Raw genomic sequence first — 12,562 nt, 5'->3', positions numbered from 1 at the left:
CGTGTGCTTTGGTCAACGCAGGTGTTACCTTGAGGAAAGGATTATTTTTCTCCACTTGCAACATAAGACTAAACTGCACTGAGCTTCGACGCGTCAAGCAACCTCAGAACGGATGCCAACCCCGGCGGTCTTAGATGGCTAGAGACGAGGGAACCGGAGATGGCGATGGAAGGAGCTGGGAAGCCTTTGTGCGGGCTCCCACGGTAGGCAACTCGCGTAGGCTCTGTTCTGCGACTCTGGAAGGTCAGCCGGCCAAGACAGATTGCGTCGATGTGAGCCCCGACGGCCGCTCTCTGCTCATCGTTGCGACAGATCTTATACACATCGTCGTGAGTGGCATGCAAAGAGGGACCGGGGCTAGATGGCGCACGACGCTCATACTAGCCTAAAAGACGCCACAATTGGGCCTTCATTCAAGTGTCGAACCGCACATCACGGTCGACACCAACGACAAGGACGTAGATGCTGGGCCCCTTTCCTTTATCCACTCGTCCATCCATGTTGACACGGCCACAGCCAGCATTGTTGATTCAATCAACTACGACGGTGAAGGCTCGATCATGCCGGACTATCTCGCAGCGATGGAGAAGCGCTTCATTGATGCGCGATGGGCACCAGTCGATTCAGGACCAGGCCACAGCCCATTGGTAGCTGTGCTGACGACGAAGCTCGAGGTGCACCTGTACAATGCTCAGGCAAGCGCCTTCACAGGCCCTTGGAAGCACCTTGGCGATTTGAGGGGCTACGAACCTTCGGCAAGGGAGATTTTTAGCATTGCCTGGCTTCCGAGTGATGAGGAGCACCAAGCGGACAAAGGACCTTCAACACAATGCATCTTGGTAGCGGCGACACGGAGCGGCGAGGTCTGTTTGTTCCGGTGCGTCAAAGGGCTTGGCTTCTATTCGCCTTTGTGAGCCAATGGCTAAGTAAGCGCTTTGTATTGGCAGCTTCGAAACAAATGACGGGGTTTTAAGCCTGCCATACTTCGAAAGGATCAAGCTGTGCGACGAGCCAATTCGAGCTCTTGTCAGTGAGCCGCGTTGGGTTCACGACGGGAGGCATCGCATGCGCATCAACATCGCCGCTGCCACCTCGGCGTCTGTGTTTGCAGCCTCACTCGTGCGAAACAGCATTCAGACGCAAAGCGGTCTGCAAGTCGAAAGGGTGACCGAGGTCGGTGAAGACAATGTGGTTGGTCTCATCAAGTGGGAAGGCCCGTACCTACTGTGGACCACGCCTGGGCAGGTGCACATGCACAATCGAGACTATGACGGCAAGAAATCGTGGTCCGCGTGCCTTCGAAGCAGCAGAGAGGAATACGGCAATCCCTTGCTCCCAGCGACAGGTACGCGCTTGGTCAGAACCCCTCTCTCTCTTTGACTGTCGACGTTAATTCTTACGAGATCGCTGCTGTCAAAGCAATCCGATCTTTTGTCATAGACGGACATGCTAGGTTCGAAGTCACATTACAAGACGGTCAGCATTATCTCGTCGACCCTTCTGCATTCGACAGTGCACCCATCACCACGTCCGCCAAGCTGCCTCCGCACTATGTTGACGGACACCGAAATACTCTCAATCCACTTTCAGAGGCAATCGAAGGGAAACAATTGCTGTGGGCATGCAAAGGCGACCTCGGCGGCTTGCACTTTCTTATCCACAGGTGAGGAATGTCCTTGGAAAAGAGAAAGGACCGCCGCCCCAGCACCATTGCTAAAGCAGCTCTCGTTTAAGCGCCGATGAAATTGCCAGCTTTGGGTACCCGCTACGAACCCGCATCCGTCTAACACTCGTCTCGTCCAGCCCATGGAGTGACGATCCATCGGCGCCAACGTCTGACGATGTCCTCAGGGAGCTCGAAACCAATTTTCGAACCTTTTCGCAGGTAATCCAAGGTGAGCAATACTCGCCGGGCGATGATTCCTTGAAGTTCACGTAAGCCGTGTCTTGGCACAGCTGCACAGCCTACACATTTCTGGATTCGAACAAGGGCGGTCCTCGCTTCTGTTTCGTCGAGCAGTTCGAGGTTCGAAGTGGCTAGTGGTATCTGCCAGATTCTGGAGATCCTCTCCCAACGACCGACCGTTGCTGTCGATCTACCAGCAAGCATAGCAACATGGCTCGTCGACTCAAGCGGGCTTCCAAAAGCAAGGACAAGGCCCATTGCAGATCGTCTCTTAGGCCTTGCCCGGGCCAAGACGCTTCTCGAAAGCATCAAACTTGCCACAATGCATTTGTGTCTCACACCACAACTACTAGGTGAGATGCAAGAACCCCAATTCTTTGCAAAGATGTGTGGTCAAGGCTCACTTCCGGCGGCTTCCACGTAAAAAAAAATTAAAAAAAATAAGAAGGTCAAGCCGTCGCGTACTGCAAGCACATCGCCGCGGCAGCTTTCGTTCTGTCGGGCAGTAGTTCCTGTGGACCAGGAAGCGCAGAAAGTCTCGTTGAAGCATGTGCTTCTCTGCTGGGTCGACTCGAGCTGCCGGTGTCATGCGAGGATATCTTTAGACAATGGAAGATGATGACTCAGCAAGTACGTTGCGCGGTCTTCTCCTTCTAGCCCTGTGAATGCTGACGCGTACCGCAGGATGAAGGGATTGACATTGGAGAAAGGTGCCCGGCCTGTGATGCAGTCGTCAGAATGGCACTCGTCGAGGACGAGCTTCGGTGGGCGCGATGCCAGGCTGGTCACGTCTGGAGTGAGTCAGATCCTTGCGACGACAGTGCTAAAATTTAAGGGAATGGTCTGACACGGACCGGTGGGAAAGAACGCTGCTCTGTCGGGATAGCCCTCATCACTCAATCAAGGACCCGAATCTGCAGCACATGCGGATCCGAGTTCAAGAACGCCGCCGATGCATCTTGTGGCGTTGAAGAAAGCCTGCTTGAGCAAAGGACGAGGACTTGCTGCATCTGCAGGGGAGGGCGCCCAATTCTGCACTAAGCACACACCCTCTGTCACATACGTGCGGCATTCGCCCAATGAGCAATATTTCCTTCTTCATCACTACATAGGAGAGGGGAAAGACAATTTAGCTGGATATGACACGATAGCGAGGAGATGAAAGAGGGCATGAGCATGAGAACGAGGTATAGAATGTCTACTGGGGCGACGTTGTTTCCGATGCAGATGCTGACGCTGATGTTGCCGGGGCGGGACCGGAACCAGGCCCAGAGGCTGAAGCCGAGGCACCAAGGTCCTTCTTACCCTTCTTTTCCCTCTTCTTCTTGTTCTTCCCCGCCGCCTCGGCAACGAGTCTCTCGAGCTCCCTCCTCTCTTCGTCGCCTTCCTCCGGCTGGACCTGCTTGTAAATTGCGCCGAGGTAGGCCAAAGCTCTTGCTCGGTTCAGCAACGTCTTTTGATCTACGCCCTTTTCGTGCAGGACATTGTCGCAGACCTTGCGCAGGACACCATTGACCTCGCTGCGCGTGCCTCGCCAGGTGGCCAGCAACATTTTTGAGCTCATGTCTTGCTCGAGCTGCCTCATTTCCTCTTCGTCGATGTCGCCCTTTTCCTGTCGTCGTTGAATATCCTCCATAGACACGAGGACGCTCATGGCACTTCCCATCAAGCCCCACGTCTCCTTGACCTGGCTTCCTTTTTCTTTGAGCCGGCTGAAGAAGCCGGGAAGGCCCAAGAAATTGTGTCTCTGGGACTTTACCCATGTTGTCGACTTGGTGAGATAGATATTTCCGATGGTGTGAAGCAGCTCAACGCCAAACGACTCGAGCTTCAAATCCTCAGCCTCTTCTCGCATCCTCTTCCCGAACAGCTGTGTCTCAGAGTCGTCCTTGTCGCCCGGATTTCGGGCTTCGACAAAGGGTCGAATTCGATCCTTGAGCTTGCTCGTCAGGTCTGCGATGCGCTTCTCTTCCGCTTCCCGTTTCTCCTTCTCCAATGCTTCGAGCTTTTGTCTCTGCTCGACCGTCAGCTTGGGTTTGGTTCGAGAAGTTGCTTTTCCTCCCGTTGGCGTAGCTGTTCCCGATGCGTCCTGCGTTGAGAGATGTTGCGACGAGGTAGAAGAAGAAGAAGTTGTGCCCGCAGCTGGTGTCGAATCAGTGGCCGTAGTAGGTCCCACTTTGCCTGTTGTGGCCGAACTTGTGGGCGTCGAATTGGAAGCCGTCGTCGTGGGAGCTGCGTTGGCAGCATTGGCGTCCGAGGCTGCCTCGTCAGATGCTGTTGTTGCGGCAGAAGTACCATCGGTGGTCGGATTCGTAGAAGATTCGCCCGGACCTTTCTTTGCATCGTCCTGCATGCTTTTTTCCAGTTCTGCCTTTTCCTCGTCGGTCATCATGATTTCCGACGCCTTGCCGAAGTCCTTGAGGAGCGAGATTTCGCCAATCAGGTCTACAAAACGTTCACCGCCGAACAGATTTCCGAACTGCAAGGGAAATCAGCAAGAGAGGCGTAGATGGAGAGGGGCGCGACAACACTCACCATCTCGGTGGCCTCTTTAAGGCCTACTTCGTCGGTTGGCTTCCTGCTCAAAATATGAATGTAGAAGCGATGAGCAAAGATGAGCCGCCAAGAGAAGGATTTTCCAAACAAGAGAAACGCACTTCTTGCCATGGCGATCGTAGTCTGCACGCAGGTTGTTGTCGCTAAGGACTCGGTAGGCCTCGCCGATCATCTTGAACTTTTCTTCATCGCCTCCTTTATCAGGATGATTCTTGATTGCCGCTTTTCGATATGCCTTCTTCAGATCAAGGTCCGTCACATCACCTGCGACGCCCAGAAGGTCGTAATATTCCATGTCCTGCAGACCGGCAAGGTTCGCTTATGAGAAAAAGCGCATGCGAGGAAGCTGAGCTTGCTTTCCTCACTCACAGCAATTTTTTCACCATCTCGGGAAATGTCCCTAGGTTTATCGGAACCTGGCGCCTCCGAAGCCATGGCTGGTCGCTTGCTTGCTTTTGGTGGGGAAGGAGATGAAGCGTGGATAGATGATGAAGCACAGCCTTTATGAGACGCGCGGTCCGAAGGAAAGATGCACAAGGAGAGGCAGGCTAGGGGGAGGAGGAAAAGTCAAGAGCACGGAACGTGAGTGCGTCTTCAAGGTTCGGCCGAGCTTCCACCGCCTTGACCACCTCGAACAGTCACGAAAACCACAAATCTACCAGGAAGCTCGTTCGTGCTCTCTTTCCAAGCCCAAGGGTTTTTCTCAACGGCCTGATTCGTCATGGCGGCAGAGAGCTCCGGCAGCCTTGGAGCGGGTCTAGCAAGCAAGCAAATACCAGCAGCCCAAGATTCAGGGTATGATGAGGCGCTGGTGTCATTGTTTGGCAGCATCAACGCAGGGGTTGAAGCTCCACAAGGAGGGGCCACTAGCGATGCCTCTGCGCCGCCAAAGCTGCCTCTCTCCTCGCAGATCAGCCTATTGTCGGCACACATCGATGCGTTGGAAAGCTCAATGTTAGACTCAGTCAGGAGCGACGCAGCTAGGTCACAGATTGAAATGCACATCAAGCAAGCTCGCAAGCTCGATACCAGGATGACCACCGCCCAATGCTGCCTCAAGAATCTTCATGAGCAGAGACCAGGGAATTATGAGGTAAGGAAAGATTTACGTGATCACAGAGCTGCGGGGATCTGTATGAGGCTCACTGATGTTTTGCCAGATCGACGCGAGGGTCACGAACGTTTTTTCGACAGCCAGACGCGAGCATCTTGAGGCGCAAGCTGCACACGTCGTCGCCCGCAAGCTTCTCTTGGCTGTTCGTGCGCTTGAGAATCTGGAAGATCTTGTACAGAGAGGGTGTATGGAGGCACAAACCTTGATTGGTGCGTTGGATGCGGCGAACGCCACCGCTGCTCACTTTGGCATCGACTTCGATGGTCACCGGCAGATGTTCGAAGAAGATGTCAGGGCCCAAAAAAGCGATGTGTCTTCGTCAGAAAACTTGACCTGGGGTTTCAGAGGAAACGCAGCGCCATCTCTGTCCCTCAGGGAGCTGACGGGCCGGCTGGAACAGGCAAGAGAGTCGATCAAAGATCAAATAGACGAGGTCTGGAGAAAGTCCGTCCACGTCGATTGCAGCGATGGTGCTAAGAGGGTGACAATTGCAATTGACGTTGCAAATGCGCAAGGCAAGACAGTCCCGTTGGCTGTTCTATGCAAATTGCTCGAGTCTCGATCGGAGCTTGAGCCTCGACTCGTTAGGTTATCAGCACTGCTCCTCGAAAAGGTCGTGGGACCGATGCTCGAGCCTGTCAGGGGATCAACATCGACGTGGGTGCTTCAACAAAACGAAAGCGAATGGACAGCCAGTCTCACAGGACATAGGGACCATCTATCCTCACCGCACGAAGCCGTAGAATCAACCTTTCGTAGTCTTGAGGCCTTGGTATCGCACCTTGCCACAAGCCTCTTCCGTCACGATGGGGGTAGCAGGAGCCAACGGGCATTTTCGCAGGCCTTCTTGCCAGCTGCAGTCACTAAGTGCATCGACTATCTCGAGTCTAGACTGCCTTCACGCCTCTCCTTTCCTCTTCAACAGCATACATACCCAGTCTTGCATAAGCTCGCATTGGCTGCTCGAAGCTTCCACGGCACATTGAATCAGCACGGCTACCTTTCGAGCGGCATTCCTGACGAAGAAGAGAACGGGCACGAGGAGGAAGACGCTCTTTATCATGCGTCGAGGCTTGTCAGATGGGCCGACAATGTCCAATCCCGCTTCATAAAGCTCATAGCCGACGATGTGCGATCAACAGCAAGAAGTCTACTCGTAAGCGAGGACAACCGCGGTGGGGGATGGGAGGCTAGTCAAGTGGAAATTGAAGCCGAGGTAGATCTTCCTCTGGCTACGGCTCTCGAGCAGCAACGGCCAGCACAGCGAGAGTTTGAGGGCGAAGAAGCCGAAATCGAAGGCATGATTGACACTGACAGCACTTGGAAGTGGGAGGATAGAGGCGAAAGGCCAATAGCTTCGAGTCCCGCATCCGAATCTCCGTGGACTCCATCTCCAACGACACATGCCTCGACGCAGCCGTCGTCATTGAAGAAGGGTAAAGGCAAGCTTGGTGGGGTGCGAGTCGTCAAGCCACAGGACCAGCTCGGCAGTGGTCCTCTGCCACACGAAGAGGAGGCAGCGGACGACGCCATGTGGGGCTTTGACGATGAAGCAATGCCATCAACGACTAATGTTCAAGGCTCTCCTGCGCTTCAACCTTCAACCGGCTTGAAGCTCACCACTGCGATGCCAGCTCCAAATGACGATGATGTTGCGTGGTTTGCAGAAGAGGATGAAGAACCTGCACCGCTCGAGGCGTCCCCATCTATCCCCGTTGCGTACACTGACAATATTGCGGCATCGACACCAGACGCCTCTGCTGCTGCACACATCACCGCTAGACCGAGCTCAAGTAAAGGTGATTGGCGCGACGAGGAAGACGAATACGGGGAGGAGGACGTTGACGAAGACGCCTGGGGACTAAGCGCCGAGGAAAAACAAGAGCGTGCAGCCAAGAGAGCCAGTAGAATCGTATCGATTCCACCACCACCAGTTGCTGCTGTTGAAGTTTCTTTCGTCGACAAAAGCAGTGCGCTGTCAGAGGTGCAACCGGAACAGCAAGGCGGCTCAACTGTGGACCACTCAGACTCAGAAGAAGAGCCAAGAGTTGTGGCAGCCGAATATTGGAAGAATGATGACCGCACTACCAAGGAACCCGCGACAGTGCAAAAAGCATTTCAGGACCAAACAATGGCCTCTGTAGAGGAGGTGCAAAACTTGCATAATCCGCGCCCTGAGCCCAAGACACACGACGATCTACTCTCGCTGCCTCGAGAAGGCGACATCGTCGACCGTACTCGATCGACACCAACATTTGCGTCAGCAATGCCGATAGGAACCTCGTTGGGCAGTCATGCACCTATTGCCGACGTCGCCACATTGGCAGAGGATTTTGACGAGGAAGATGAGTTTGATGCGTGGGGGCTGTCGCTTGAGGAGCAAGCTGCTTTGCAAGCAAAACGAGCGAGCATGATAGGTAAATTTGCGGGCTTGTCCAACGAAGACGTCGCCATCGACAATGCCTCGTCAGAGAAGTTCGTCGCGGCTACATCAGCGGCCTCGGGCGCAAGATCAAACCCAAAAGAACAAATATTGCAACATATGGAAGATATCAGTGCTGGAACGCCGAGCGCGACTCTAGTTCCTGCACCGGAACTGTCACAGGATTCGCCGACTGCCGCCGCCTTGAACGTAGGCCCCAATGATGATCAAACCCCAGATAAAAATCAGCAGCAGCAGTATCAGGAGCGATTAGAGGCCGTCAGCAAGACCAGTGTAAGGCCGGAGGCGGCGTCTACAACAGCTAGCACAACGGCAATCTCATCCTCGTCTCCAGAGACAAACGATCAGGAAGGGACGCCCTCCGATCCGTCGGGCGGCGTGGATACCCAGTCGATTCCCACGTCGCTAACTGCCACTTTCAACGGTGGTAATGATGGCGATGGCGTTGGCAAAGATCCGCTTCTCAAGGAGGACTGCTCTACTGACCTTGTCACGCCCGCTTTAACTTTGACAAACGCTCCTCAGCAGAAGGATGATCGCGGCGATAGCGATTCGCCACACGTGGCCCCGGGGGAAGAGTGGTCCTGGAAAGACGATGAGGACGATAGAGTGGCAGCATCAACATCTTTGCTACCCCTATCGAATGCACCAGCCCCGTTGGTTCCCAGGAGCAGGTCAGGTGACGGCCCCATTTCAATTGCCGCTGCTTCGACGAAGGCAGCAAGAGAGAGCACAAGGTCGCCATTGGGCAAATCAAAGTCCCCTCGGGGAAACGGAGAGATGACAGCATCTCCCAAGCTTCGAGAGGCCACGCTTCGATCCACTTCGCTTTCTTCCTCGTCTCCGCCTCCGACTGTGTCAAAAGGTGCACGTAAAGACGATAACCTCCCTTCGTCAGGCCGACCGTCCTCGGTCGATGCCCCCAAGAAGCCTTTCAGTGCGACTTCCCCTCGGCCTGCGACTCCTCAGCAGCCGCACATAAAGACCGAGTTGTGCACCATCTCCCGAAGATCCCTTGATCTTATTCGCCTTTGCAACCGGCTGCTCGAAGACTTTCTCCAGCTTTCATCAGAGGAACCGGACTTGGACGCAACTCCGCTCATACTGCCATTAACCGACATTATCGACCTTCATCGTGCCCTCATGCCAGTGTCGCACGCGGATACGCTGACTAATGTTCCTTCGTTGGCCATGCAATTCGCGAATGATTGCTTGTACATTGCAAAGGAGCTCGCCAAGATACGCCAACGATTGGGGTTGCAAAGTAATCGCTTTCAGAAGCTGGTCGATTTGGAAAGGCAAGAAAAGCTAACGATGCTTGTGGGCCGGAGAAGCTTTGATGCCCAAATGGTGAGCCCACATCCTTTTAAATAGTAGCGTCCTCTCTGGCTGACTCTCTCTATTTCTCTGCCGTTTTAGCTAATCCAAGAGAAGGCCCTCAAGGACTGCCTTTTGGATGCTCAGGGCTTCACACGAACTCACGAAAAGGACCGCTTTGCGGCCTGTCAACGATGCATCAAGCAGGTTCTCTTTACCCTGCAGCAGCTTTCAAAGGCATGGAAGGGCATTCTGGCGCCTTCAACCTACCTTGCCGCTATGGGAAACCTGGTCGATGGGCTTCTTTCACAGGTGTTGCACGCCATCATAGGTCTCGACGATATTTCCGAAGAAGAAAGTGAGAAGCTGGCCGAGCTCGTCAGGTCCTTGGGCGCCGTCGAGGGCCTTTTCAAAGAGGAAGAAGGATCACAAGGGGCTCAAACGGTCGTAGCAATCTTTGTGCCAAGCTGGTTCAAAGCTTCGTACCTTGGAGAGATCCTTACAGGCTCCCTTATTGACATCGAGTTTTTGTACTTCGAGGCCGACGCACTTGTCGACTATGGGAAGGGGGAGATCGTCAAGCTCATCAAGAGTCTATTTGCGGATACTCCGAAGAGGAAAAGGCTCATTGACAAGATCGAGACGTCGCATTGAGACCGAACACCTCTACTACATGTCAATGAGCAATGCGAGATGTCCCCGTGTTTCTACCAATTCGATGAGGCGGGACTGGAGCCTAGAACGGCAAAGTAGACCGCGCTTTGTCTCTTGCATCCTTCTTCGCCTGCATTCGTCCTAAGTATGAGCTCAACACATTCTTTAGTATATCAAGAAAGCACTCACCGATCTCCAATTTTCGACGAGCTTCTCCATACCGTCCAACCTCCTCTTCACCTCATCCTTCCTCCTCTTGACCTGCCTTTGTTGCTTCGTCCCTTTGAAGGCTGGTCCCTTCCTTCCGGCATAAGGCCCTTTGTTCTCCATTAATTGCTTCGCATGCACGAGCGCCCTATGATCCATGTGCTTCTTTGTCAAAAGAATGCCGTCCTGCGCCGCAAGGGAAAAGGGCGTAGGGGCAGAGTCCAAGATTGTTTCCGATTCGACCATGCGTTGCTTAAGCTTCTCAACTTTTCTCGACCCACTCGGTAACTCTTGCAAGCGACCCTGCTCGTAAGCGGTGTTCGCAAGTTGGGCTTGTCTTCTGAGCGAAAGGGATCCGGGCCTCCAGCAGCCGCTCACTGGCGACTTTTCCGGCAGAAATGATGGACGGTGAGGAGCTTCTTGTCGGGAAAGGAAGCGGTCCACGAGGTGGGCTCGGGATCGCCGAAGCTGTCTGTTCGTCTGGTGTGCAAGTGATGACATCGTTCGGCCCTGTTGAAGCCCAGTTCGCAGGGAGGCGAAGAGGGTTGACGACGACATGGCGGGTAAAGGTATCGGAGAAGATGGCTTTCTGTCCAAACGTCCACCGAGTCACCACGTGACCGAGTGGCTTGCAGCACGTGAAATTTTGAGTTGAGCGTCAAGGCTTTCCAACTGGACTCCTTCCCCGCAACCAGCACATAGCCGACGGACATCAAGAGGCGACATTAGGAGCAGGCGGGGCAAAGTCACCCAAAGACGATGCCCAGAAGTCGTTTGTGCTCCTGCAACGCATACGAAGACGTGTATTATACGAGGCGTTCTGTGGACGCTTAAATCGAGTACATTCGAAATTCACGAAGCCAGAAGTTCCCATTATGTCAGAGATCAGGAGCTCAACCGAGCAGGCTAGGGCTGCGGCATTGAAGCTTGCGGACAAATGCAAGGCCATTGACGAGGAGCTTGAGACCCAGGTACAAGTGCTACGGGCTCAGCAAGTAGGCATGACTTTACCATTGATCGACTCAGAGGGCTTCCCACTTGCCCAACCCGATCTGTTGGCCGTCCGAACGGCAAGGGCACGAATCATTGCTCTTAGGAATGACAGGGAGGAGCTCGAGGGACGCATGCGCCAATTGCTCGAGCAAGCTCTGGCGAAGGACACGGCGCCGTCTTCGTCGTCCTCGGAATCAGCCACTTTTAAGCCTGGAGCAGCAACGAGGAAGGGTGATATCGACAAGCAAATAGACGCTGAGGAAAGGGATCCTGAGGGCTGGGATGCCATTGAGAAACTACAGCCTTTCGCCAATGTCAATAGCGTAGCAAGCGGTGGCCCGGCAGAGGTTGCAGTGAGTCTTCGTTGAGTCCGGCTTCACTTTCTTCTTCGTTGCTTAATTGCTGCGCCTTTGTCACCAGGGTCTTCAAATGGGTGATCAGATTCTCCGTTTCGCTCATCTCACTTTTGAGACCGCGGACGGAATTGACAGCGACAGCAAACTTGGAGCTCTACCAAGCGTGGTACGAAATGGCGAAGCGATCGAGGTCTTGCTGTTGAGGCAGGGCCTCCCTCAAAGGCTTCGCTTAACGCCGCGACTTGGATGGGGTGGTCGCGGACTCTTGGGCTGTCATCTCACGCCGACATAAAGGCCTGGGCTTCTAGCTCGCTGAATAGCACGATGACAGAATTTATGTAAGGACCAGACTGAGACGGCGCTCGCCGCGGATCATCTACACCTGGTTCCCCATGGGTTTTTTTAGTCGGACGGCGCTGCCTAAGAGAGAAGTCACCAATCATCGCCTGCTCGTCATTGAGCCGTAGATGGTGCATGGCTATACTGTATGTACTGTACTGTACAGTATGATTTGAAATTGACCTCTTTGGCTGTGGAAGCAGAACCACTCGGCGTGTCTGGAGTGACTTCTTGACAACCTCTTCTACATCTGATCTCCTCCACACTGAGGCAACTTTTCAGATTGAGAATGAGAATTGTGCCAAAGTTTAGCTCTTCAGCCTGCCCAAGGCTCCAAGAGAAAATCTGCTCATGGTTCAAGCATGCCGAGGCGCGACACTCTCGCGACATCCTTTTCTACTCTCCTCGCGGACAAATTCACACGAATAACGCTGTTAATGGACTGTGAATGCCGCACAATGTGCTCCGCATGTTGCTCATTCCTCACTCGTGGTGAACAAGGTGTTTCTCACCACGACTGGCGCCGTCGACTCGCTCTCATTAAAGTTGCCCTGCGAAAAAAGCTGCGTATGGGCACATGCCGCCTCTACGCACTCTTCTTATCAAGCTTCCTTGTCTTAACTGGACGGGGAAACGGAGAAAGGATAGAAGGAAAGGGGAGAAGGAGCATAGCTGAT

At 53.8% G+C, this 12,562-nt stretch overlaps 6 protein-coding genes across 6 annotated transcripts; 4 read left to right on the top strand and 2 right to left on the bottom strand.

Annotated features, from left to right (window-relative positions):
• The first annotated feature begins 113 nt into the window (after nucleotides 1–113).
• On the top strand, nucleotides 114–1,465 carry FA10DRAFT_177996 (hypothetical protein). The gene is made up of 3 exons (XM_025518280.1): nucleotides 114–329; nucleotides 517–877; nucleotides 948–1,465. Exons 2-3 carry the CDS (start codon nucleotides 561–563, stop codon nucleotides 1,378–1,380), a joined length of 750 nt encoding a protein of 249 aa, XP_025375047.1. The 5' UTR covers nucleotides 114–329; nucleotides 517–560; the 3' UTR covers nucleotides 1,381–1,465.
• A 961-nt stretch (nucleotides 1,466–2,426) lies between these two features.
• Nucleotides 2,427–3,026, top strand: FA10DRAFT_177864 (hypothetical protein). Its single transcript, XM_025518278.1, has 3 exons — nucleotides 2,427–2,536; nucleotides 2,591–2,702; nucleotides 2,772–3,026. The coding sequence occupies exons 1-3, from the start codon at nucleotides 2,522–2,524 to the stop codon at nucleotides 2,945–2,947; spliced, it is 303 nt and encodes a 100-aa protein (XP_025375046.1). The 5' UTR covers nucleotides 2,427–2,521; the 3' UTR covers nucleotides 2,948–3,026.
• FA10DRAFT_269132 (DnaJ-domain-containing protein) lies at nucleotides 2,963–4,948 on the bottom strand. The gene is made up of 4 exons (XM_025522632.1): nucleotides 4,832–4,948; nucleotides 4,564–4,760; nucleotides 4,442–4,484; nucleotides 2,963–4,385 (listed from the first exon to the last, which is right to left on the bottom strand). Exons 1-4 carry the CDS (start codon nucleotides 4,895–4,897, stop codon nucleotides 3,105–3,107), a joined length of 1,587 nt encoding a protein of 528 aa, XP_025375045.1. The 5' UTR covers nucleotides 4,898–4,948; the 3' UTR covers nucleotides 2,963–3,104.
• Nucleotides 4,949–5,183: 235 nt separating this feature from the next.
• Nucleotides 5,184–9,990, top strand: FA10DRAFT_262297 (hypothetical protein; the record flags this gene model as incomplete). The annotated part of the gene is made up of 4 exons (XM_025520114.1): nucleotides 5,184–5,555; nucleotides 5,623–6,233; nucleotides 6,546–9,369; nucleotides 9,439–9,990. The coding sequence occupies 4 exons, from the start codon at nucleotides 5,184–5,186 to the stop codon at nucleotides 9,988–9,990; spliced, it is 4,359 nt and encodes a 1,452-aa protein (XP_025375044.1).
• Nucleotides 9,615–10,733, bottom strand: FA10DRAFT_269130 (hypothetical protein). The gene is made up of 2 exons (XM_025522631.1): nucleotides 10,180–10,733; nucleotides 9,615–10,120 (listed from the first exon to the last, which is right to left on the bottom strand). The coding sequence occupies exons 1-2, from the start codon at nucleotides 10,696–10,698 to the stop codon at nucleotides 10,073–10,075; spliced, it is 567 nt and encodes a 188-aa protein (XP_025375043.1). The 5' UTR covers nucleotides 10,699–10,733; the 3' UTR covers nucleotides 9,615–10,072.
• Nucleotides 10,734–10,887: 154 nt separating this feature from the next.
• On the top strand, nucleotides 10,888–12,088 carry FA10DRAFT_244829 (hypothetical protein). Its single transcript, XM_025519357.1, has 2 exons — nucleotides 10,888–11,543; nucleotides 11,611–12,088. Exons 1-2 carry the CDS (start codon nucleotides 11,073–11,075, stop codon nucleotides 11,836–11,838), a joined length of 699 nt encoding a protein of 232 aa, XP_025375042.1. The 5' UTR covers nucleotides 10,888–11,072; the 3' UTR covers nucleotides 11,839–12,088.
• Nucleotides 12,089–12,562: the final 474 nt, after the last annotated feature.

Source organism: Acaromyces ingoldii, assembly GCF_003144295.1.
Source record: "Acaromyces ingoldii strain MCA 4198 unplaced genomic scaffold FA10scaffold_6, whole genome shotgun sequence".
NCBI classification, from domain to species: domain Eukaryota; kingdom Fungi; phylum Basidiomycota; class Exobasidiomycetes; order Exobasidiales; family Cryptobasidiaceae; genus Acaromyces; species Acaromyces ingoldii.
The sequence above is the reverse complement of the archived record's forward strand: the minus strand, read 5'-3'. Positions and strand labels throughout refer to the sequence as shown.

Coding starts and splice junctions, on each gene's coding strand:
- FA10DRAFT_177996 (XM_025518280.1), top strand. CDS start 561: ATGCCGGACTATCTCGCAGCGATGGAGAAGCGCTTCATTGATGCGCGA. Junction 878..947: donor GGCGAGGTCTGTTTGTTCCG/GTGCGTCAAAGG, acceptor TTGTATTGGCAG/CTTCGAAACAAATGACGGGG.
- FA10DRAFT_177864 (XM_025518278.1), top strand. Junction 2,703..2,771: donor CCAGGCTGGTCACGTCTGGA/GTGAGTCAGATC, acceptor CCGGTGGGAAAG/AACGCTGCTCTGTCGGGATA.
- FA10DRAFT_269132 (XM_025522632.1), bottom strand. CDS start 4,897: ATGGCTTCGGAGGCGCCAGGTTCCGATAAACCTAGGGACATTTCCCGA. Junction 4,761..4,831: donor GAGATGGTGAAAAAATTGCT/GTGAGTGAGGAA, acceptor GCCGGTCTGCAG/GACATGGAATATTACGACCT. Junction 4,386..4,441: donor TTAAAGAGGCCACCGAGATG/GTGAGTGTTGTC, acceptor TTTCCCTTGCAG/TTCGGAAATCTGTTCGGCGG.
- FA10DRAFT_269130 (XM_025522631.1), bottom strand. CDS start 10,698: ATGTCATCACTTGCACACCAGACGAACAGACAGCTTCGGCGATCCCGA. Junction 10,121..10,179: donor TCGTCGAAAATTGGAGATCG/GTGAGTGCTTTC, acceptor GGACGAATGCAG/GCGAAGAAGGATGCAAGAGA.
- FA10DRAFT_244829 (XM_025519357.1), top strand. CDS start 11,073: ATGTCAGAGATCAGGAGCTCAACCGAGCAGGCTAGGGCTGCGGCATTG. Junction 11,544..11,610: donor GTGGCCCGGCAGAGGTTGCA/GTGAGTCTTCGT, acceptor CTTTGTCACCAG/GGTCTTCAAATGGGTGATCA.